Genomic DNA, 23,355 nt, shown 5'->3' with positions numbered 1-23,355 from the left:
ACCTGAAGTGAAGTGATCAAGATGTGAAGAGTCAGCATTTGTCAACCTTTCGGTCGGGACCCCATGACATGTCATCACCTGGAATTCAACTATAAAGGGGTCAACTAGGAGGTCACTCTAGGCCATGCAGGACTCCCTGGCAGAAGAGTTAGGCCTACTGTAGCTCAATGTAGCTCAAATGTAGCTCATTTTTCACACCCCTTGAGAAGGCCTGATAATCAGTAATACTTTTTAGGCCACTGGGTAGACTATTCCATGTTTTGGTTGCCCTGAAAGAGACTGATTGAGCAAAAGCATTTTGTCGGTTTGGGAGACTGCAATCACCCATAATGGTGGATCTTGACGTTCTACTCATCTGTTCAGAGCAGGGTTGAATAAATGTCCTTAGAGATGGGGGTGCTGCATTGTGAATAAGTGTATGAATTAGCCGCAGATCAGAAAATTGTATGATGTTTTCAAAGCTGAGCATGTTACTTGCCCAGTATGGGACAATGGTGGTACTGAAAAGATTATGCCATGATACTTGGTGAAATAGATAGACAGCCGCATGTTTTATACTTTGTTCACAGACCTTAGATTGCACCACCATATGATTAGTTTTCAAAGTGGGAAGTCCGCACACTTAAAATTGTATTATTTCATGGCAGTAATACGTTTCGACCTCAACAGTCTTCATCAGATTCTCTGAGACTATTGAGAATCTGATGAAGACTGTTAAGGTCGAAACATAATCCTGCCATGAAATAATAAGATACAACTAAAAGGATTTTAAGTGACTACTAGTCGTCCTGCACCTTTTCCAAGGATGTGCACAATCCTCTTCTTCAACCGCCACATAATGCTCATGTGTTCTCAGGATGGGAGACATTTTGTCTTTGGTGCTGCACACGATTTAAAAGGATGTAAATAAGAATCTACTGTCTTGCCTCCTTCCCAATCACTTACGTAAAGCTCTCCTTTCCCTTGGAAAACAGTTGCAAATGGCTACTTTGAATTCTGTCAGAAGCTAAGCACGTTTGTTTGCAAGTGCTTGTGTGTGTGTGTGTGTGTGTGTGTGTGTGTGTGTGTGTGTGTGTGTGTGTGTGTGTGTGTGTGTGTGTGTGTGTGTGTGTGTGTGTGTGTGTGTGTGTGTGTGTGTGTGTGTGTGTGCGTGCGTGCGTGCGTGTGCGTGTGCGTGTGCGTGTGCGTGTGTGTGCGGACATTTGTGTGTACAGCAGGTGTCTGCGAGAACAAGCTAAGGATTTTCAAGTTAACATTTGCACTGTAGGCTACACTACATCTGTATGATGATCAGATTGACAGCATGGCTTCATAATATTAATGATGATACCCTTGACACTGTGTAGGCTACATCATCTGTTATCAATGGTCCAGTGTAATATTTCCCTTCACTTCTTCAAACTTGTTTAGCCTACATTAGAGACTAAACCCCTTAGGAAGCAAACATAAATACTTAACAGTTGGTGATACATAAACTATACATTAAAACAATCATATATACCTAAAATTGAACTGAACCCTAAATGTTACACTTACAAATACAGTATAGGCCTATCTCTAACCATCTTATAAGATATATGTCAAATATGACCCGTCATTCTAGACATAGACAGGTGCCTTTTGATCTATCTAATTTATTTCATTATTCAAAGCAGTAAACTGACTTGAGCCTGAATTGTGAGTCTGAATTGTAATCATGGGGGCACCGTCTAAAAATCTTAATAAGACATTTCATACAATTGTCTAAAAAAGACATAAAAAAGAGTCAGTCAATTACAATGAAGTTGCAAATGTTGCTCTGGTCTCTCCCCCTTACTTATGATTCAGGTGCAACTACCTGTGCAACCACGCCTCTAAAGCTCTTGGTAAATTTGACGGGCCTCGTAGGCTCCCTGAATAGAAGCGCATTCATTACGCACGTTGGCAAACAAATTTCGCCGCTCTGCGAAAGCACCTAACTTTTTTGCCTGGCTATTCACACTCTTTCGCGCGAGCAACTCTACTTTTACGCGTGCCATCCATCCCAGATTCTTTTACGGAGGTGACCAACCACTGCATTCGCGTCAATGCTCCCCACCAGGACGCAACGCAACGATCAACTGCGCCAGACTTTTGCGGCTGATTAGTTAACGAGAGGGGGGAAGCTTTGAGACGAGTGCGGGCATGGCGGGCTGCTGTATGTCCGCAGAGGACAAGGAGAAGCAGCGCATCAACCAGGAGATCGACAAACAGCTGCGTAAAGACAAGAAGGACTCTCGGAGAGAACTCAAACTACTGCTACTGGGTGAGATGTGCGCTTTAGCTATTGGCGTGGGACACAGGGGCGTATTAAGCATTCAGGCCTACACTGATTGAAATAAATAACAAGTATTGTTTTATTTGCCTATTTTTATAGGCCTAATTTTATGCTAGTCGTCATGTCAGTGCGCAAATTATCAAGTTTATGTTCATGAAAAGTGTATTTCTTTCCTTCAACATTGATTTGAAGGATGTTAAGTGAAGTTGCCACACCCTGTTCTTCACCATAGCCTAGGCAATATTATGTCCATATACTAACTTCCAAGCCACCTGGTGAATGTTGCTTTGGCTTTTTAATATCTGCCCATATAGGCTACTGAATGAAACAGTAACATTTATTTTACCTACAGTCAGTGTTTTGGACCATCAAATGCCACCTTTCTATATGTGCCAATTCATTTAACAGCATATCAGTGTACAGTTTTGAAATGACTAGGCTAGGCCTTTATCAAAATGTAGGGGATTTATTCAGAAGCGGGGAAAAAACTGTTTGGTGGATACACGATAGGCCTTTATCGCTTAATATTGATGGTGTGTGGCATAACGACTCACACAAATTAAGTTTTGTCTGTTACCCAAAGAGGCATGCTGGTAACTTGAAAGCCAAGCAACACATGTTTCATATGTTTTAACTTGTCACACGTAGACTATGTAAAGCCTGTAACTTTCTAAGTAGGAGAGGACTTTGCACAATAGCAACAGTAGACCTGTACTGGCCATTCATGTTATTTTACAGTACCGTTGTTAGTTTTGAAGCAACAGTGGAGAGAGCCATTAGAAAGGATCCCCATAACGCTGCAGGGGCATTTTGTCTGACATTATCTTCCTCATGCAAAGCATATGGAAATATTATCATGGCACATCAGACCCTACTTGTAATGTTCATCGAAAGTAAAACATCATTCTCAGAGTTGAAGAACTAGAATTTGCACTCAGAGCAGAGGCAGGCAGGCAGGCAGGCAGGCAGGCAGGCAGGCAGGCAGGCAGGCGGGCAGACAGACAGACAGACAGACAGACAGACAGACAGACAGACACAGACACAGACACAGACACACACACACACACACACACACACACACACACACACACACACACACACACACACACACACACACACGCGCACACACTGAAACAGAAAAGAGAGACAGAAAAGAGATCTGTGCTTGTCTTTCCTCTGTTCCTGCACGCTGAATGAAAGCTTAATTTGATTGGTCAGCAGTCAGGAAGTAGAGGAATGCATTACCTGTCTTGGTGACACTTTGAAGATGTCTGTTATGACTGTGACATGCCACATAACCAGTGCTTAATTTGTCAAGCGGGAGGTCCTGGAGCCTAGAGGATGGGTGGCTCCCCCCGAGGATGATCTGTGATGTATTTACATGAGGTTCCATCCAAGGTTCCGGAGCTCACGTCTGAGGTTCCGGAGCTAGCTCCCCCTTGCTCCCCCACAAATTAAACACTGCACATAACATGCCACATAACATGCCACTTACAGTATCATGTACAACAGCTGGAAAAGGTGGCATCCCTATGCTACCGCTGGGTGAATGTGAGGCATGTACTTTAAACAGTGGCGCGCCGCGCACAGATAATTTGGGGGGCAGGTGCTGGGGGTGAAGATGGGGGTGTTGGGGGCATGTGGCATTTCCGGCCCTGCCTTACAGAGGCCATATTATCGGGGCATTATCGTCATATGCTTTTGGTCATGAAGCATTTGTAGATTACTATGTCAACATGGACCACAGTACATTGTGACTATAAAAGTTTCAAAAAAGATGTTCAAAATGGGTATTTTATACCCAGCAGGGCAAAGGGGCGGGTGCTTAAGTACCACCTCGTCCTTATCTGTGCACACCTGACTGTAAAGCACTGAGTGCTCAAAGGATTGTATAAGCGCTTTATAAATGCCACTATACCAGTATATCAGTTGTGTAAATGAAAAAAAAACCTGGCTTGCAAGCTATAGCCAGCTTTTGAGTTGTTTTAAATTATCAGGGTTATTGGGGGCTGTATGAGGCAGCTAGGGAGTCAATTTTAGAGTGCACTGCTATATACGCCAGATCTCAAGTGACAAAAATAAATGAATAAAGAAGCACTCATCACATTTCTTTTAGATGTTTTTAATCGCCTCACAAATGTTTTGGGTTTACACCCTTCCTCAGTGTGAAATGGCGATTTATTTTTGAAGTTGGAGTTTATCTTCCACACACCGCGCTCTTCCGACTTGTAGGTGCGTCTCTGAAGGAGTCAGGTAAGCAGAAAATAGATTGCACAGTTTTTTCTTTCTTTTTCTTTTCTTTTTATTCATACATCGCAGGGTCAGACCCCCTAAAAGAAAAGGAAAAAAGACAAAACTGAGTATGATCTATTCCCTGCTTACTTGAAGTTTGAGCTTATTCATCGACCAAGTTAAGCACCCAGTGTTAAGTATTAGAGGGTGTTGAGCGCGCTTCCTGATCTTTCCAGGTCTCAAAAGACTCATTATTCTGCTTATGGGCCACTAGGTCAGGAGCAGACCCCTGCCTCCAAAGGTCACATCCTCACAAGTACACACAGGGCCGGCCCAAACCTTTATGGGGCCCTAAGCAACATTTGATCTGGCCCCCCCCATACCACCACCTACTAGATTGGGTACCCATCATTTACTACACTTCTTGGAGCAAAAATTCTCAAACAGACAGCCGTTTATCAAAAAGGAATATATTAGTTTCTCCGCAAAACTATTACTCTTCATTATATTCTTATATATTTATTGCAGGTTGTTTACAAATAAAAATGATGTGTCCCCTGATATATAATGGCTCCTCTTTCCATTGTGGCTGTAAGTGGTAAAACAAGAAAGAAATATGGGTAAATGGGGTAGAGTTCATTTCCTCCTGGAACTTTGCTTCTCACGGGGGGGCTCTGATGGCGTGGTCCATCGCATAGTTCACTTATAACTCGAGCTGGCCGTGAGTACACAGTACTCCAGAGGGGTGGATATTGGCAAGGGGTTCACAATTCAATGTGCATCACAATACACATGCCAAGATGCAATACTATCAGGAATGCATTGCAATGCATGTATTATTGTGACTCATTGCGATATTTACTTCAGTTAATGTGTACAAATACAGCTTACTTGCCAGTTACTGTGTAGCATTCATAAGTCGACTGACTATATTTGGTATAACAGAAATATTACCTACACTCTAGTAAAAAATAAAAATAAACCAGTGGCACTTTCCACACACAATGTTTTTCACTTTTTTATTATTATGAAATCATTATGTCATGAATTAATACAGTAGGCTATATTGTACATATCGCGATACATTGTCATGCGATACATTGTCATGAATTGATGCAGTGTGTCGTGTAAATAAGTACTATCGCGATACATTGTTAGGGCGATTTTTTTGCACACCTCTAGCAATCACTGGTTAACAAATACTGTAAATACACACTGGCTAAAAACACATGCATGCACATATTGAAACACTAACAGGCGCATGCACACCTACTGCATACACACACTTGGGACACCACACATAAACATACAAACACACACACAGAATCTTGCCCATCTTGTGCACTGCACATAGGTACACACACACACACACACACACACACACACACACACACACACACACACACACACACACACACACACACACACACACACACACACACACACACACACACACACACACACACACACACACACAGCCACCCACATCCACATAAACTCATTCTTGTTGCGCATGAATCTCACGCACACTCACGTACACACACACACACACGCACACACACACACACACACACACACACACACACACACACACACACACACACACACACAGGGAAGCCGAAAGGGGGGGGACAAACGGGTCTGTTGTCCCGAGAGAGGGGGCCCAGATTTGGCTCCCCATTACACTGTATGTACTGTATTGAGAGGAGGGCCCTTTCAAATAATATTGTTCCGGGCCCAGTCAAACCTGTCTGCGGCCCTGCACACACACACACACACACACACACACACACACACACACACACACACACACACACACACACACACACACACACACACACACACACACACACACACACACACACACACACACACACACACACACACACACATCCGCCTGTGCATGCAGATTTGTTAACCAAATAGCCTGCTGCTTGTTGTATCACACGACGTTGGTGTAATAACTGGACACAGCACCACATGCAAGCACGTGGACACGCACGCACTCACCAAATTGACTTCCACTTTATAACTTCCGTTGTATCTAAACTTAACAATGCGAAGCAACGGACACATCAACCCCCCATACCTGCCTGGTTTTCAGTTTTCAGTTTTGTCTTTAACAAAATAAATGAAGGACACCCTGCTAACACAGGTAGGTCCTAACCTACGTTGACCTTATGACTCTACAATCTCTATCTATCTCTTCTTCCTCTGCCTTCCTGCTCTTTCTGCCTCTCCGCTATACCTCTCCTTTTAAATCCATCTCTAACAATGATGTTTTTCCCATTTGTTAAGCACTTTGAGTTACATGCCTTGTGTGATACAGTGCAATAAAAATACAATTATTATTATTATTATTATTAACACACTGACAGACACGAAGCAAGGATAATATTGTTGTTACGCTCAAAGTGCTGAAAAATAGGCAAGTTCGTAGAGCCAAATAGGAGGGTTCAAATGTGAGAGCAGGTTTGCGCACTTGACAAAGACACTGAGGTCAAGCACAAGGCGGTTTATTTTTATTTTTCAAAAAAGAAAAAAAAACACCACATTTTGCTTCACCTCAGTGTCTTTTTCAATATGTGAACCTGCTCTCACCTTTGAACACATTGACTGTCAACGTCGTACCAGTTCGAATGCCATACGGTGATTTCTGAAACCACACTAATATAAACAGCAAGGAGGGTCTGGATTGATGGCATTCTAGCCATAATTTAAAGCGTGTCAGTCAATGTGTTAATAGTTGTGCGTGTCCTCACAAGCCAGCACACACACACAGACACACACAGACACACACACACACACAGACACACACACACACACACACACACACACACACACACACACACACACACACACACACACACGCACGCACGCACACACGCACCTAAAAAAACCCACAGCCTTAAGAGTCTCAGTGGCTGCCTTGAGAGGTTCTTTGGATATTGGCGGCCTTGCTTTTTGGAAGTCAAATTAATTTAAATATTCAAATTCACAGCTGGGGCTAGGAGGCGTATAGTCAGAGCGACCTCTGGGCTCATTCATGTAGAATGGCTTATTGAGTCATTGCCCTTAGGGTAGAGTGTTTATCTTTCTTTTTCATTCTCTCTCCCTCTCCCTCTCCCTCTCTCTCTCTCTCTCTCTCTCTCTCTCTCGGTTTCTATGACCCTGCATGTTTGTGGTCATGCAGCTATTTAGCCTCTCTACTGTAGTGTGGTGTGGTGTGAGTGGAGACCACATAGAACTGAACTACAGCCCACAAACAAATGAAGAGAAAGGAGCCAGAGTACTAGGAGGGTGTGGAACGCTACTGTGCTGTGTGGTCAAGTCAAGCCAGCTAGAGGGGTTTTGTGTGTTGATTTCTTTTTGTATTGTCCCTGTAGCCCTTTAATACACACTGTACCTCCAGTGGCATGCTGTAATAGTCATTGAAAAATTAACCACCATAGTATCACACTACTATTACATAACACTGGGCCTTTAGTAATGCACTACGACTTGGTCATTGCCATTCTGGTAACAGCAAATTTATAACGCTGTGTCTTAACGGGTTAAAGCACCATTAGCCCTTGTTTTAAAAAGACATGTTTCTCATTTGAGCAGAAGTGTCAAAAGTAAAATAAAATTTGTGGTGTAACTACAACAACGGCACATGACATTACAGCTGTAACATCATTTAACATCCATTGTACGTAACAAGGTAGCTAGACTATGCTGTTACTGAAAAACACTAAAAAACCTAGCAAGAACCCATCACAAATGTGCTCAAACCAGCACGGAGTCAGCTGCTCGTAAGACAAATACACAGGTCTACTTTTTACTCAGATAAGCTACTGTACCTGTGTTGGAAGGAAACGGTTTATTTTTTTTTTACTGTCACTTTTATTTTTTGCATTTGAGCTATGATGAGGCCCACTTCTACTACTTCTACGACTACTACTAGTACTACTAGTAGTACTACTACTACTACTAAATGCATGGAAGGGAGTAATTCACATTCAGAAGTGCCTTCCTGTGGCCCTACCATGTTGCTCGGCAGGGCATGCATCTAGTACGCGGCTAACCCGGGTTCGATTCCGGCCTGGGTCCTTTGCCGATCCTTCCCTGTGTCTCCCAACTCGCTTCCTGTCACGATCTTCACTGTCCTATCTCGTAAAAAGTAAGAAAGGCTTGAAAAGCCCCCAAAAGAAACTTTCGAGACGATTCGAGCCAACACGGCCCCTTCTCTACTGGATTTTAATCTGGGGTGTACTCACTTTTGTGGGTACATGTTCAAACATTAATGGCTGTATTTAGTTTTTTTCTGAGTGAACAAGAAATTTAAACGGCTATATATGTTGTTAAAAGGTCACTAATTATTGTGTCAAAGTGAAATTTCTTTAATGCTTTCCTATGAAAAGATATCCTCACAAATCTGCAAAAACTGTGAGGGGTGTACTCACTTACGTGATATACTGTATGTGCACACATTTCTTTTCTAGTCTGTAAGGTATCTTCCTTGTTTCAATGCTTCCATTTCCCTTCCTGTGCAACCTGATCTCATATTTGACTGAGATTTTGGTATTAACCTTCACTAAGGAGCTCTGTCTGGCAGTCAAATTGTCATACACCTTTTAAGTTTTCACTATATGTCAGTAATGTCACATTATTTTCTGTGAGAGCCTGTCCTAACCTTGCTCTCGCTAGATCTGTGCACTTCACATGCAAAGAACAACAAACACATTTTTTCAGGTTTCTGTTGATCCAAACTTTTGTTATGAATGTGTCTCATGAATTCATCATGAATGCTGAAAATCATGGCGGCTATGAATGCATTATGAAGTAGCGCATACAGTATAGTGCCCTACAAAAGCAAAGTGCAGTAACTACATATTTTGTCAAAATTGAATTAAGACTGAAAATGGTCTTTGTTACACCTCCTTTATCTTGTGGCAAAGCCTGACGGTCCCGACTGCAAATTACATTACATTACATTTCATTACATTACATTACATTTCACTTAGCTGAAGCTTTCAGTTGTTCAAAGCGACTTACAACTATTATTTTTCAGGGTATTGGTTACAGTCCCTGGAGCAATGTGGGGTTAGGTGCCTTGCTCAAGGGCACTTCAGCCATGGATGGAGGTGTAGGGAGAGGTCAGGGGGATTCGAACCGGCAACCCCTGGATTGAAATACCAACTCTCTAACCACTAGGCCACGGCTGCCAAATATGTCCTGTTTTAGAGATACTGCTATGGCAAATTTGTAGTAATATCCAACCTATTCCCGTTGGCGTATACTATTACTTTGCCTTCGTAGGGCAGTATAGTGAAGTGTTACCCAACAATTTATTGGTTTATTTCTGCTAGTGCTTATATCCTCCTCTCTTCCACCCTTCCTTCTCCTTCCCTCCATGTTCATAAAGCAGATGCATGAAGCAGAATGCTACCCAATTATAGATTATTGGTTTGTTTCTGTCTACCCCTCCTCCTCTCTTCCACCCTTCCTTTTCTTATCCTCCACCCTTCATCTTCTCTTTCCCTCCATCAGATACGGGTGAGAGTGGAGAGAGCATGTTCATAAAGCTCTCCCTGATACTCCAACCCATTTTTCGCTTCTGTTCAACCCGTTGCTTATACTTGCGTTCTGCCTGTTTCATGTTTTATATCCCATATTATTGGTTAATTTCTGTCTTTCACTCTCTCTCTCCCCTCTCCTTCACCTTTCCTTTTCTCTCTCCCTCCACTTCTCCTCCTCGCTCCCTTCATCAGGTACGGGTGAGAGTGGAAAGAGCACCTTTATAAAGCAGATGCGCATCATCCATGGCGCGGGCTACACGGACGAGGACAAGCGCAGCTTCATCAAGCTGGTCTACCAGAACATCTTCACCGCCATGCAGGCCATGCTGAGAGCCATGGAGACCCTGCAGATCCCACTGGCAGAAAACAGCAATAAGGTACACACACGCACGCACGCACGCACGCACGCACGCACGCACGCACGCACGCACGCACGCACGCACACACACACACACACACACACACACACACACACACACACACACACACACACACATAGACACACACACACACACACACACACACACACACACACACACACACACACGCCATGCTGAGAGCCATGGAGACACTGCAGATCCCACTGGCTGACAACAGCAACAAGGTACACGCGCACACACACACACAGCAGATCTCCCTGGCAGTGAACACAGGGCTCGAGTTGTAGGGGGATGAGATGAAAATGGTCAAAAATCTTCCCCCTCTAAAACAGGCATCCCTTCTTCACATATTGTGTTAAAGTTGCACTTTTAACAACTACATTTTCATTTTTTCTCAAAGGAGAACCCCCGAACCCCCAATAATCATAATCCATCTATCTCTGACCATCCCCCCTGCTTTGATCTTACAACTCGACCACTGAATGTACATATGCATACATGACACATGTCACGGAGACCAACTAGCAGAGTGTAGCGTGGAACGTTAGTAAACCTCCCTCCCGAAGCTTTAGAGGGGTGAGTGTAATGGAGGGCAACTAGCAGAGTGTGCTGCTGAGGAACGTTAATACACCTCCCTCCCGAAGCCTCATACAGTATTGGTAGCGCTGGGCTATCGGACTGCTCCTTTAGTCCAGCGGTATCGTGCTGTGCCTCCCACAATCGAACTGATGTGTTGACTAAGAGGTGGTGAGTTCGCGGCCCCGAGGGGGACGAACTGAGCGGGAACACCTAGGTTACACACACAGGCACACGCACACGCACACACACACACACGCACACGCACACACACACGCACACAGGCTGATAACAGCAAGAAAGTACACAGTGTACACATGCATACACTGTAAAACATTGCAAGCTATAGTTAAACGTAAAATGGTAAGTTTCCCTGCTGCTACCTTAAGTTTGTAAGTTAACTTTTGAGGCTTTCTCAAGTTGAGTTAACTTACAAACTTAAGGCAGCAGGGCAACTTAATTTTTTACGTTTAACCAGCTGCATACATGCACGCACGCGTACGCGTGCTTACGCACACACACACGCACACACACACACACACACACACAGACACAGACACACACACAGACACACACACACACACACACACACACACACACACACACACACACACACACACACACACACACACATTGAATTCAACTACAACCACGAGTGCTCTTCCAGATTTTCCATATTAATCCCATGGGATGAAGTCCAATAGGTGTGGTCATCTCTTGCAAATGTTGTGTCTTTGTGGAGCCAAAGTCCCTTGATTTGCAAATGTGCACCCGATCACCTGTAACCACAGCGTGGAAACCCGAAGGACTAAGGAAAAGCCTAGCCTGGTCCTGACCATCCCATAATACTACCATTTCATTTCGTATTTATGGTCTGGAAGTTGTGTGATCTGACGCGATTGCAGGAAGCGGGAAGTTTGCACTCAGTTATGGCTTGAAATGATTGGACAGCTCTCACTCAATCGCCGACAGTTACTCAACAACAACATAGCGCAGACCAGAGTCATTGGCGCAGACGTTTTTGTCATCGTCACAAGCATCCTCCCCCTTTCTCCCCCACGTGGGGCGCTTATTCGCTTATTGGCTGTTTTCTGATTAGATTAGATGGGGGGGCGTTGTGATCAAAATCCCACCGATCTGGCACTCCACAGAAGAGCAAGGCCTGACTACAGTAGTGAATACTTTGGCGGAAGTACGTAGGATGGTTCGCGAGGCTAGGAAAGGCCCACATTGGCAGCCCACATCAGCATGTTTTTTATTGTCTTTTTTGTAAAGGCTCTGCAGGTCACATGAAATGGTTCAGGAGACCGCATGACCTACGTATAAGGTCATTTCCCAGCTTTGCCCTATATCTCTCTCTCTGCCCACCTTTTCCCTATCGCTGCCTGTCCTGTCCCGGCAAAGCATAAACAATATTTTGTTAAAAAACTTGTCACGTTTTAATAGAATATCCTGCCACACTTTTTTTAAGATACAAGAAGGCCAAATGTATCCAGTGTCCCCAAAGCTCAATGTGTTGTGCCTTGCTGTGAAGTCCTGTGTTGTTTTGTCATTGGTCCGTTGGGTTCTGAATCTGCTTCTTCTACTATTTTGATTGACAGGGGTATGTACCAATGGTGCTGGACTTGGAGGTGGATAAGATCCAAGCTCTGGACAGCGGCCAGTCGCAGGCCATCGCGGCCCTTTGGAAAGATGAAGGAGTGCAGGTCTGCTACGAGAGACGCAGAGAGTACCAGCTCTCAGACTCCGCCAAGTAGTGAGTACTAGCCACTGTGTCTGATGCAGAGGTTTAAAGGTACACTGTGCAGGAAATGGTCAAAAAGGATACTGCCACTATGCTGCTCATTGAAACTGGGCTGCCTATTGCCAAATTTGATCTTTACAAGAAAATTTACTGAGTAATAAACAAATATTTTCTAGTATGGTCCAGTTGCAGTCATGTTTGCAGCTGAAAATGGCTATTTTTGGAAATTCAACTGTACTTGGACCATACTAGAAAATATTTGTTTAATACTTAGTAAACTTTCATGTAAAGATCAAATTTGGCAATAGGCAGCCCATTTTCAATAAGCAGCATAGTTGCAGTACCTTTTTAGAACATTATTACCATTTAGAACCTATCTAGAACATGAATACTACCACCACTATCGAATTGAAAATATTCATTACAATTGGCAAAATTACACTTTGTCTACATGAAAAAGTGGATCTTTTCCATGTCTGCCATTTTGAAGTTCCAGAAATAGAATTTTTTTTAGCTGCAAAACTGACTGTTCTTTGGTCATACTAGTACATTTTAGTTAATTATTTAATGCATACTCATGAAAAGATCAAATTTGGCCATCGCGGCCCTGTGGAATGACGAAGGAGTACCAGCTCTCAGACTCCGCCAAGTAGTGAGTAGTAGTCACTGTGTTTGATGCAGAGGATTTCACAATGCAACGGTTAGATTAAGTAGAATTAAAAAATATATTTAGAGACTGACTTACAGAAGCAGAATTGAATGCAGAATTTCCTATGAGGTTTTGGCACAATACTTTGATACGATCTAGCAACACTGGGGTACATTTCCCAAAACCATAGCTACTTTACTGTTTGCAGTGCAATTTCACATTGGCAACTACCCAAGTTGCTAACTGGCTAGCAACTATGCTTTCGAGAAACGCACCCCTGACCATGAATTTACTTCTACTTTTACTCTTTAACACCACTAATTTATATTACTATATATTTATATTTATTTTGCTCCACACACATACAATATTCAACTGCTTGTCTCTCACAGCTACCTGAGTGATCTGGAGCGCATATCCGACCCGGCCTACCTGCCGACCCAGCAGGACATCCTGAGGGTGCGCGTGCCGACCACTGGTATCATCGAGTACCCATTCGACCTGGAAAACGTCATCTTTCGGTACGTCACGTCAACAGATGTTCACACCTCGTTTAAAAAATAGTGGCGATATGAGGTTTCTACTTGACGATTTGAAGACTTCTTACTGAAAAATAGGGGATACTCATCACTCATCACATAGGGGTACTCATCATATGACAAATTGCTTAGGGGCAGGGCTCTAAATTAACGCACGCCAACACGCCAAATGCGGGTGAAAAATCATTTTGGCTGATAGAAAAATTCATCCACTAGCCAAATTGGCCGGTAGCGCGCGGCCGACTGAACGTTAAACAGCTGCCCGCACAGATCTGTAGCTGCCGTCTGATGAACGTTAAAACGTCGCCTACATTACCCATGGACATTAGTCCTACCGTCATGATGTAGCCCACACCCATTGGCTGACCGTTAATCACAATAAGGCAGCCTCACATCCATTGGCTGCGTGTTTGATACCCGCGCGCTGAAACTAGTGTTGATAAAATATGTTCAATGAGCGGACTAGCGCGGATTACTTTGATTTTGTAGGTTTTGGTCAGATGAAAAATAATGTGGCAGTGGTTAAAGCACGGTTATGTGTCGATGAATGCAAGTAATAGCAGCGTAACTGTTGTGACGGTGAAATAGGCCGAGTATATTGGTGGAGCGAAAACGGCGTGAGTGAGTGGTGGGACAGCACAGCTGTCTGTCAAAACAGCTGTCCGTCAGAAGCCGTCTGATATTTGCGAGGTCCTCGCAACTACAAACGATGGAGTTGTCATTTCCTAGTAACGCCCACGCCATCGCAAAGAGTGACCCTGTACGAGTTTGACATGGATATACGAGTAAGTGGAAAAAAAGATAACAAAAACTAGCGACGAAAGTCACAAAGTAAGCATAGTCTCCGTGGTGTTATTGGATATCTAGTTGACATAGCGTAACGGTAATTGTCATTCCAAGCGCATCGTAAGTAAAGCTAATATTAATTTGACCTGTAGGAACTTGAAGGTGTCACGCAGCAGCAGCATAAACACACAATGCAGACATCATTCACGCACTGTGTAGGTGTGTGTGTGTCTGCATGTGTCTCCTGTCCTTCTCCTCTCCGTCTCCTTCTCCTCCCTTCATCTGTCTTCTGTGCATTGTCCATTTTATTTGTCCCACTGTGTGTGAAGTGATGCTGTGTAGGGGATATGAGGTTTTGCAGTGTTTGGTTGTGTGTGTGTTTGGCTAGTGTAGGCCTATGTAGAAAGTCTGGTATATGTGTGACATTAGTGTTGAAGGCATGCTGTGTTTGTGTGAGTTGTAGGCCTATACTGTATGTGAGGTTTGGGTGATGGTGTGTGAGGTAATAGGCTAGTGTTTGGCTGTCTGTGCAGTATATGGAAATGGAATGAAAAATAATGAAATGCAGGTAATAAAAATATAATTACTAAATAATTTTAGAATAGACTGAATTATATTGAGTATAATATTTATATTGTTTATCTGTGTTGAGGACATAGCCTAGTTTAATAAAATAATTAAAAGCAACATAATTAACGCATGGTTTATTTTGGTGAGAAAAAAATGGCTAGTTGACCTTCCATTTGGCTAGTAAGAAAAAATACCTACTAGCCAAATTGGCTGGTGGTGGGAAAAGTTAATTTAGAGCCCTGCTTAGGGGGTACACAGGACAAAAAAGGCTAGGAAACACTCTTATATCATATGAAGAAGACTTACTGAACAAAAACGGTTAAAGGTGAAGATTGTGCACATGCCAGGGAAAGGTGCAGGACAAAGGCTGACTGTAGTTTTCAGAGTGAGGAGTCTGCACACGTAAAATCCTTTCTGTTGTTGCTGGATTACATTTTACATTTACATCACTTTTAAGTCGAAAATTCGCTCTCCTTGAAGTCAAAACGTAATCCAAGCCATGAAATAAAAACAACAAAAAGGATTTTTATTCTTCACTCTGAAAATGACTGGAAAAAAAATAATCTTGTGCCACAGGATGGTGGATGTGGGGGGTCAGAGGTCGGAGCGCAGGAAGTGGATCCACTGCTTCGAGAACGTGACCTCCATCATCTTCCTGGTGGCCCTCAGCGAGTACGACCAGGTGCTGGCCGAGTGCGACAACGAGGTGGGTGCATCATGGTCACTTCACACCACCACCTCCAACACCTCTTTACTAGGGCTGGGTAAAGTAATCGATTTATAGTCACTTCACACCACCACTTCCAACACCTCTTGTCTTTACGTACTACCCCAGACTCTATCGTGCACCGAGGCTCACCTAACACAGAACAGAAACCCACTACACCATATTGCAGAACAATTACCCACTACACCCCCAGCTGAACACCATCAGTTCTTTACTCGCTACCTTGCACTACCTTATCTTGTTAAAACACAGCAATATGCAATTGCTGTAACCAGAAATGGCAATGACCATTGTGCATTACTAAAGGCCCCTGTGTTATGTCATGGTAGAGTATGGTAATTAACCTGTCAGAAACCCACTACACTCTAGAACAGAACAATTACCCACTACACTCTAGAACAGAACAGAAACCCACTACACTCTAGTACAGAACAGAAACCCACTACACTCTAGTACAGAACAGAATCCCACTACACTCTAGTACAGAACAGAATCCCACTACACCCTAGTACAGAACAATTACCCACTACACCCCCACACCTGAACACCATCACTTTACCCACTACCTTGCACTACCCCAGACTGTATACTGCACTGAGGGTGCTGGCCGAGTGCCACAACGAGGTGGGTGCACCATAGTCACTTCACGCTACTAGCCGGGCTGTGCTCTCCTAGTGATGCAACACTTTCAGAGTGGCAACTAGTCAGGTCAAGAGTAATGCAAGTATTTTCGGAGTTCTCGCAAATACGGAAACTCCTCCCACTTTGTTGATAAGCAAACAACCATTTAAGCAAACCAAGGGAGGCAGGTCAACCATGCCGTTTAGGAAACGTCAATTTTTATGCTCTTGGTCAGACCAAGTCTCGAAGAGATTTGAACGTTGATGATAATCAGGCTACCACACTACCACTCCTTTACCCACTACCTTGCACCACCCCAGACTCTTTACTTCACTGACGCTCACCTAACACAGAACAGAAACCCACTACACCCTAGTACAGAACAATTACCACATGAATAGACCAGGCGCGATGCGATTCAAGTGACAGAACACCATCACTTATTTACTCACTACCTTGCACTACCCCAGACTCTATAATGCACTGAGGGTGCTGGCCGAGTGCCACAACGAGGTGGGTGTAGCTTACTCACTTCACACCAACACTTCTTTACTCACTACTACCTACAGTACCTTGCACTACCTTATCTTGTTAAAACACAGCATTATGCATTTGCAGTTACTAGAAATGGCAATGACCATAGTGCATTACTAAAGGCCCCTGTGTTATGTCATGGTAGAGTAATACTATGGTAATTAACCTGTCAATGACTATTACAGCGTGCCACTGGTGGTATGGCATGCATTATGGGGTTAGACTCTTTACTGTACTGAGGGTCACCTAACACAGAACAGACACCCACTACACCCTAGTACAACAATTACCCACTACACTCTAGTAAAGAACAGACACCCACCACACTCTAGCACAGAACAGAAACCCACTACACTCTAGTACAGAACAGAAAGCAACTAAACCCCCACCTGAACACCACCACCTCTTCCTGTCACCCATGTACTAGTACCTGATGAAGAGCCAGGTCAGCGGATTGCTTTTTTTCTCAGTAAATTAAGTTTGTTTGGTAACACTTTATAATAATGGATGCATAGAAAGCATTGTAAAGACTTTTGTAAATAATAATGAACTAATGATGAACGAAACAATAACATTTTTGTAAATGAGAGGGAAATGTTATGTTGATATTTTATATTTAGCAAACATTTACAACTCTGTGTGTGTGCGTGTGTGTGTGTAGAACCGTATGGAGGAGAGCAAGGCCTTGTTTCAGACCATCATCACCTACCCCTGGTTCCAGCACTCCTCCGTCATCCTCTTCCTCAACAAGACGGACATCTTGGACGAGAAGATCCAGCACTCACACCTCGTCACCTACTTCCCCGAGTTCACCGGTAAGCTGCGCATCACAGAAGTACATAATAAACAAAAGAAAAACACACAACAAGTACATAACGGAGAGTGCAGAACATCCTGCGCGACAGCCACCATCCTGCCAATCATTTATTCCAATGGCTACCCTCAGGTAGAAGGTACAGGTCCCTTAAGAGCCGCACTAAAAGACTGGCCAACAGCGTTTACCACCAGGCCATTACACTTTTGACTTTGCAGGACTGCTGAGGAACATTACTGTCTAAATGTTATCCATCTATCCTCTGGACATTTCTGTGTGTGTGTGTGTGTGTGTGTGTGTGTGTGTGTGTGTGTGTGTGTGTGTGTGTGTGTGTGTGTGTGTGTGTGTGTGTGTGTGTGTGTGTGTGTGTGTGTGCGCGCAGGTTTGAGAGAGAGAAAGGGGGTGTGGGTGTCGAGTATTATGCACTTAATCTCTGCTGCCCTTTCAATGGGATGGGGGGCTGTCAATCACTGGTGTCACTGCTGCTACTAAGTATTGTACCCCAAACACAATTTCGTTGCCTTTTTGACAATGACAAATATTCTTGAATCTTGAATCCTGATAAAAATCTGGGACGTTTTGCTCACTTGGCATGGTGTCTGTCTGCCTCCTGCACCCAGATTGGCTTTGATGTCTCATGTTCAGTTTAGTTTAAAGAAACTCCCGCACACTGACCATTTCGATGTTCTTTGTTTAATAAACGACGTTTCGGTCCTAGACTTTCATCAGGCAATCTCTCTCCAGAGATTGCCTGATGAAGGTCTAGTAAAAGAAAGAACAGCGAAATGGTCAGTGTGCAGGAGTTTCTCTAAACTATTGCTGAGTGACCCATGGTGCCATCTCCGACGCACCTGCCAGCTGAGGTGTGCGAAAAAAGCCGAAGTTTTATGTCTCATGTTCAAGCATGTGTAGGAAGAAGACCATAGACTTGGCCATTGACTTGCACATGATGTACTGTACATCTGTTGCTATCAGGGTGCGATTTGTAGGGGGGATGGGGGGGGATTGTCCCCTCTTCTGGTTTTGTTATCGCAACTTTTTCTACATGCTTTTAATCACAGTTTACTGCAATTCCATTGATAATGCTTAAAATCTGAAACCTATGCCCCCTTCTGGTTTTCCGACAAATCGCACCCTGTTGCAATACAGTGTGCTATGGCGGCTGTGCTAAAATGTGTGTATGTATGTGGTTGTATTTTTTGTTGTCATATACTGTATGTAAACTGAGCCAGAAATGTCAGGAAGGGGCGTGTCAGAGACTCTGAGTATGTATGAATCATTCTTCAACACTTTCATTTGTTATCCTTCAATGAGTGCGTTTTAATATGCGACCTTGCCTCCTCCACTTGCGCTTGTCTCCTCGTCCCGCCTCCTGGCCCCTCCTCCGTGGAGAAAACGATAAAGTTTCCCAGCTGTCAGCCTAGCCACAACAACTTTTGAGGGACTGTTTTTCATTCACCATCCCAATTGCAAATGAGAAAAAGACTCTACAATTGAGCTTTTGCAAGATATTGAAATATAATGCTGTTGTCAGTGATGTCATCATGACGAGAAGCAAGTGGAGGAGGCAAGTGGAGGAGGCAAGGTTGCATATTGCAACGCACTCACTTTCTTACCTTTTCACTTCCTGTTCTCTTCCCTCCCACGCCCTCTTCTTCTTATCTTCTTCCTCCACCACCACCTCATTCGCCTCTCTCTCCTTTTGTGAAAGTGAAAGCCCATCTGGGATACTCCAACTTTCATTGTCATTGTGACACAGCACTCCACGGCACAAAAGTGCACACCGCACACAACAAAATTGCACTTATGCCTCACCCATTTAAGGGGTCAGTCTCCAATGGCGCCTCAAGGGTGCAGTGCTGCAGGACGGTACCAGGCTCAGGGTACCTTAGTCATGGAGGAGGATGGGGGAGAGCACCGGTTAATTACTCCCCCCACCAATTTGGTGGGTCGACTCTGGGTCAAACTGGCGACCTTTGGGCTGCTAGTCTGATGGCCTAACCGATTCAGCCTGGGCGAATAGCCGACTGTTGACTCCGTCAATCAGTCTGGCAAAAGCCATGAGGAATCCGTCTCCGTGGACGATGGGAGATGGTCTGATCTTACTCTATCATTTAAATTAATTGAAGTTCCAAACTCAAATTAAAACCCATATTGTGCTTTATTAGCATGCCTGTTACGTTATAGCGTCGCAAAAGCATACAAATAACAAAACGAAAGTGTGAATGTAGTTACCTTAACCAATCGGTAACGGAGCTCGCCTGTGAGTTCTACGTCACCACTCTCAACTGTTTGCTGATTGGCGAAACACTGACAGAACCGAGCTCGAGGCTTTTGCCAGACGATGTGCGAAGCCAGAATCTTTGGGTGGAGCACAGAGGATGGCGTCGCGAGGCTATAACCGCTTACCCATGACTGTCCTTTCTCTCCTCTCCTCTCAGGTCCTCCCCAAGACGCCAAGGCAGCTCGTGAGTTCATCCTCCAGATGTACCAGGAGCAGAATCCCGATCGGGAGAAGACCCTCTACTCGCACTTCACCTGCGCCACCGACACCGAGAACATCCGCTTCGTCTTCGCCGCCGTCAAGGACACCATCCTGCGGCACAACCTCAAGGAGTTCAACCTCGTCTAGCGTCCAGATGTGGCCTGCACACAGCACTAATGGTTAGGGAGTTAGGGGGTTTTAAGTTCAGAGGGTTGCAGGCTCGAATCCCATCCATGACATAGAAGAAGATGGTATGGAAGCCTTGAAAAAGGAAACCTCAACCCTAGAAATTGCATTTGCAATAAAATGAAGTTATATTTTCAGGGGAATTGTGACAGACAGACTGTGAAGGGGAGGTCTGTTGTAAACGTGACCACTTTCAATAGGCTTAAAGTGTGGGGGGTAAATCCTGGTTGGGTTCATACATAGTATAGCCCAGGGGTGTCAAACTCAAATTCAAAAGTGGGCCAACATCAAAATCTGGGATGAAGTCGCGGGCCGAATTCAATATATTAAATACAATGAAATTGTGCATACAGCAGACTTACAGCTAGGCAAATAACACGTTCCCATCATACTCATACTATCGTATACTTCTATGTGCTAGTATGTGCCTACACTAGTCTAAGCCCACTCATAATTCCTGTGATGTACAAAATTGTGCCTTCAAGTCATATTTTTTCTATATATTATTGGTGTATGTGGGCCAATTGTAACACATATTTGAAATGATCTCGCGGGCCAAATAAAATGGCTCCGCGGGCCAAATTTGGCCCCCGGACCTGAGTTTGACATCCCTTGGTGTATGGTGTATAGCCTTTGGAGGTCTTTATAAAAATTTGAAGTGGCCCCTTGAATTAAAAAGGGTCCCAACCCCCGAAATAGAAGAAAATATTATGGAGGAAATCTCAACCCTGGACTTTGATCAGTTTCAGTTCCATGTAAATTTGTGTGTTTATGTTGAATAAGCAACATTACCAGTAGTCACTGAGTTTCTTTTTATCAATACCATTATAGACATCACTCTAAGATATATAAAAAAGGACTAAGACTTTAACACATTAGAGTAAGCAAACGTCCCGCGGTCCCGGGGGGAAGGGGGAAAACATTCCAGTTTTTAAAGGAAATAATGTTAAGGGAAAATATGTTCATGTTAAGGGGCTTGTAAATGAATATGTTCCACTCTGTAGGAATTGTGAACTTTGTTTAGACCAAAGATATAGTCGGGGGATCAAGCCAACGTTCACTCCTTCTTCTCAGGACAGAGATTGGTGTGTAGAACAGAAAGGGTGACAGTAGAGAGATGTGTAAATGTGTGTGTATGCGTGTGTGTGTGGGAGGAACAAGAAGCTTCTTCCTCGTCAACTACTTGACTGATAACGTCGTTTACATTTCTTAGGGTTTCTGATATTATCCCTTCAATGTAAACCAAGTACTACACTGTGTAGAATAGCTGATGGTTGATGAGGCAGTTTGCACACAAAGTATATATATTATCAATATTTATTGTTTTTTTTTCTTTCTTTCTTTTGTGTGTGTTTGCATCACCTCTTATAGACCAACTTTGACATTGTGTGCCTAATGGGGATGACTTTTCAAAAGCTGTTTCTTACCATGTAAACCACTCATCACATTGTCTCTAACATTGAGAGCCAGTCTTTAGAAGCAAACATGCTGTACCACAAATTCATTCAAGCAATCAGTGAAACCAATTGAGCCTAGCTCAGTTTCATTTTAAACCTGGTGAAAACGAGTAAATTATTTAAATTAATGATCAGAAGGCTTTTATATTCCTCATGATAGAACAATGAAGATCAGGCCGGAAGTGAAGGGGGAGAGAAATGGGGTAAAGGTGGGGAAGTGACCCAGGCCAGATTCGAATGGCCAATGTTGCTCATTCATAGTCAGGCATAAGCGCACTGCGCCACAGCACCCCTTTTGAATAAGGAACAGGTAATAACTTGTATATATTGAAGCATTTTCTTTGCTATTGGGCATTTTTGGGCTTTTGGTGAATAAGGAACAGCACATATGTTGTGCCTTCTGACAGCTATAATTCTCATTCCGACAACTGTTGATGTTATGTGAACGGTCGTGGCAATGCTGCTTTTCCAGTGGCCAGATGTTGATGAGCTTCACTGTACATCGCTGGCCCTGCAGTGCCTTTTCTTGCCCATTTTCTCCTCAATTGCTACGTTTACATGACGTTTTTAATTCCGAATGAATAATTCAGAATTGAATAGTTCCGTCGAGTTTGTAATTATCTTTCATTTAATTCCGAATTGTGAAGTGTTTACATGATGTTTTCAGAATTAAAGTCAGTCAATTCCGAATTAAATGTCTCATGTAAACGTAGCAAGTGTGTGTATGTGAATATTACATGTGTATAACTAGTGAGAGAGTGGGCAGTACATCACTGTGTGTGTAAACGGGTCTGGGCTGAGGGTTATTCATAACGGTACTGCCATTCGTCCCATTTAGGTGAGAGTCAGTTATGTATGGATTATAATGTATGCTATCAATGTACTGCATGTCGTAGAGAAGTGTAATAAATGATTACGATAAGAAGAGATTTGGTTTAGTAATTATGGTTACATGCACACGTCGTGCGTGCACACATGCACGCGCACACACAAACACACACACAATCGCTCACACACACACACACACACCCGAGTTGTACTGTACAGTACTGTAGCCTTGGCTTATTCATTCTGATGTATGTGTAGAATGGAAATAACAGCCATAGGCCTACTAGAGGATGACATTTTTCGGGAATTCCTGTGGGTCCTGCGGGTCTTGCGGTATTCCCGCGGGATGGGAGTCAAAATTTTAAAGATG

At 43.6% G+C, this 23,355-nt stretch overlaps 1 protein-coding gene across 1 annotated transcript; it reads left to right on the top strand.

Annotated features, from left to right (window-relative positions):
* The first annotated feature begins 1,942 nt into the window (after nt 1-1,942).
* Nucleotides 1,943-23,051, top strand: gna14a (guanine nucleotide binding protein (G protein), alpha 14a). Its single transcript, XM_063194865.1, has 7 exons — nt 1,943-2,284; nt 10,282-10,466; nt 12,647-12,801; nt 13,831-13,959; nt 15,910-16,039; nt 17,877-18,030; nt 20,471-23,051. Exons 1-7 carry the CDS (start codon nt 2,164-2,166, stop codon nt 20,659-20,661), a joined length of 1,065 nt encoding a protein of 354 aa, XP_063050935.1. The 5' UTR covers nt 1,943-2,163; the 3' UTR covers nt 20,662-23,051.
* The last annotated feature ends 304 nt before the right edge of the window (nt 23,052-23,355 follow it).

Source organism: Engraulis encrasicolus, chromosome 3 (genome assembly GCF_034702125.1).
Source record: "Engraulis encrasicolus isolate BLACKSEA-1 chromosome 3, IST_EnEncr_1.0, whole genome shotgun sequence".
NCBI classification, from domain to species: Eukaryota; Metazoa; Chordata; class Actinopteri; order Clupeiformes; family Engraulidae; genus Engraulis; species Engraulis encrasicolus.
Note: the sequence above shows the minus strand (reverse complement) of the source record. Positions and strands in the feature narration are given on the sequence as shown.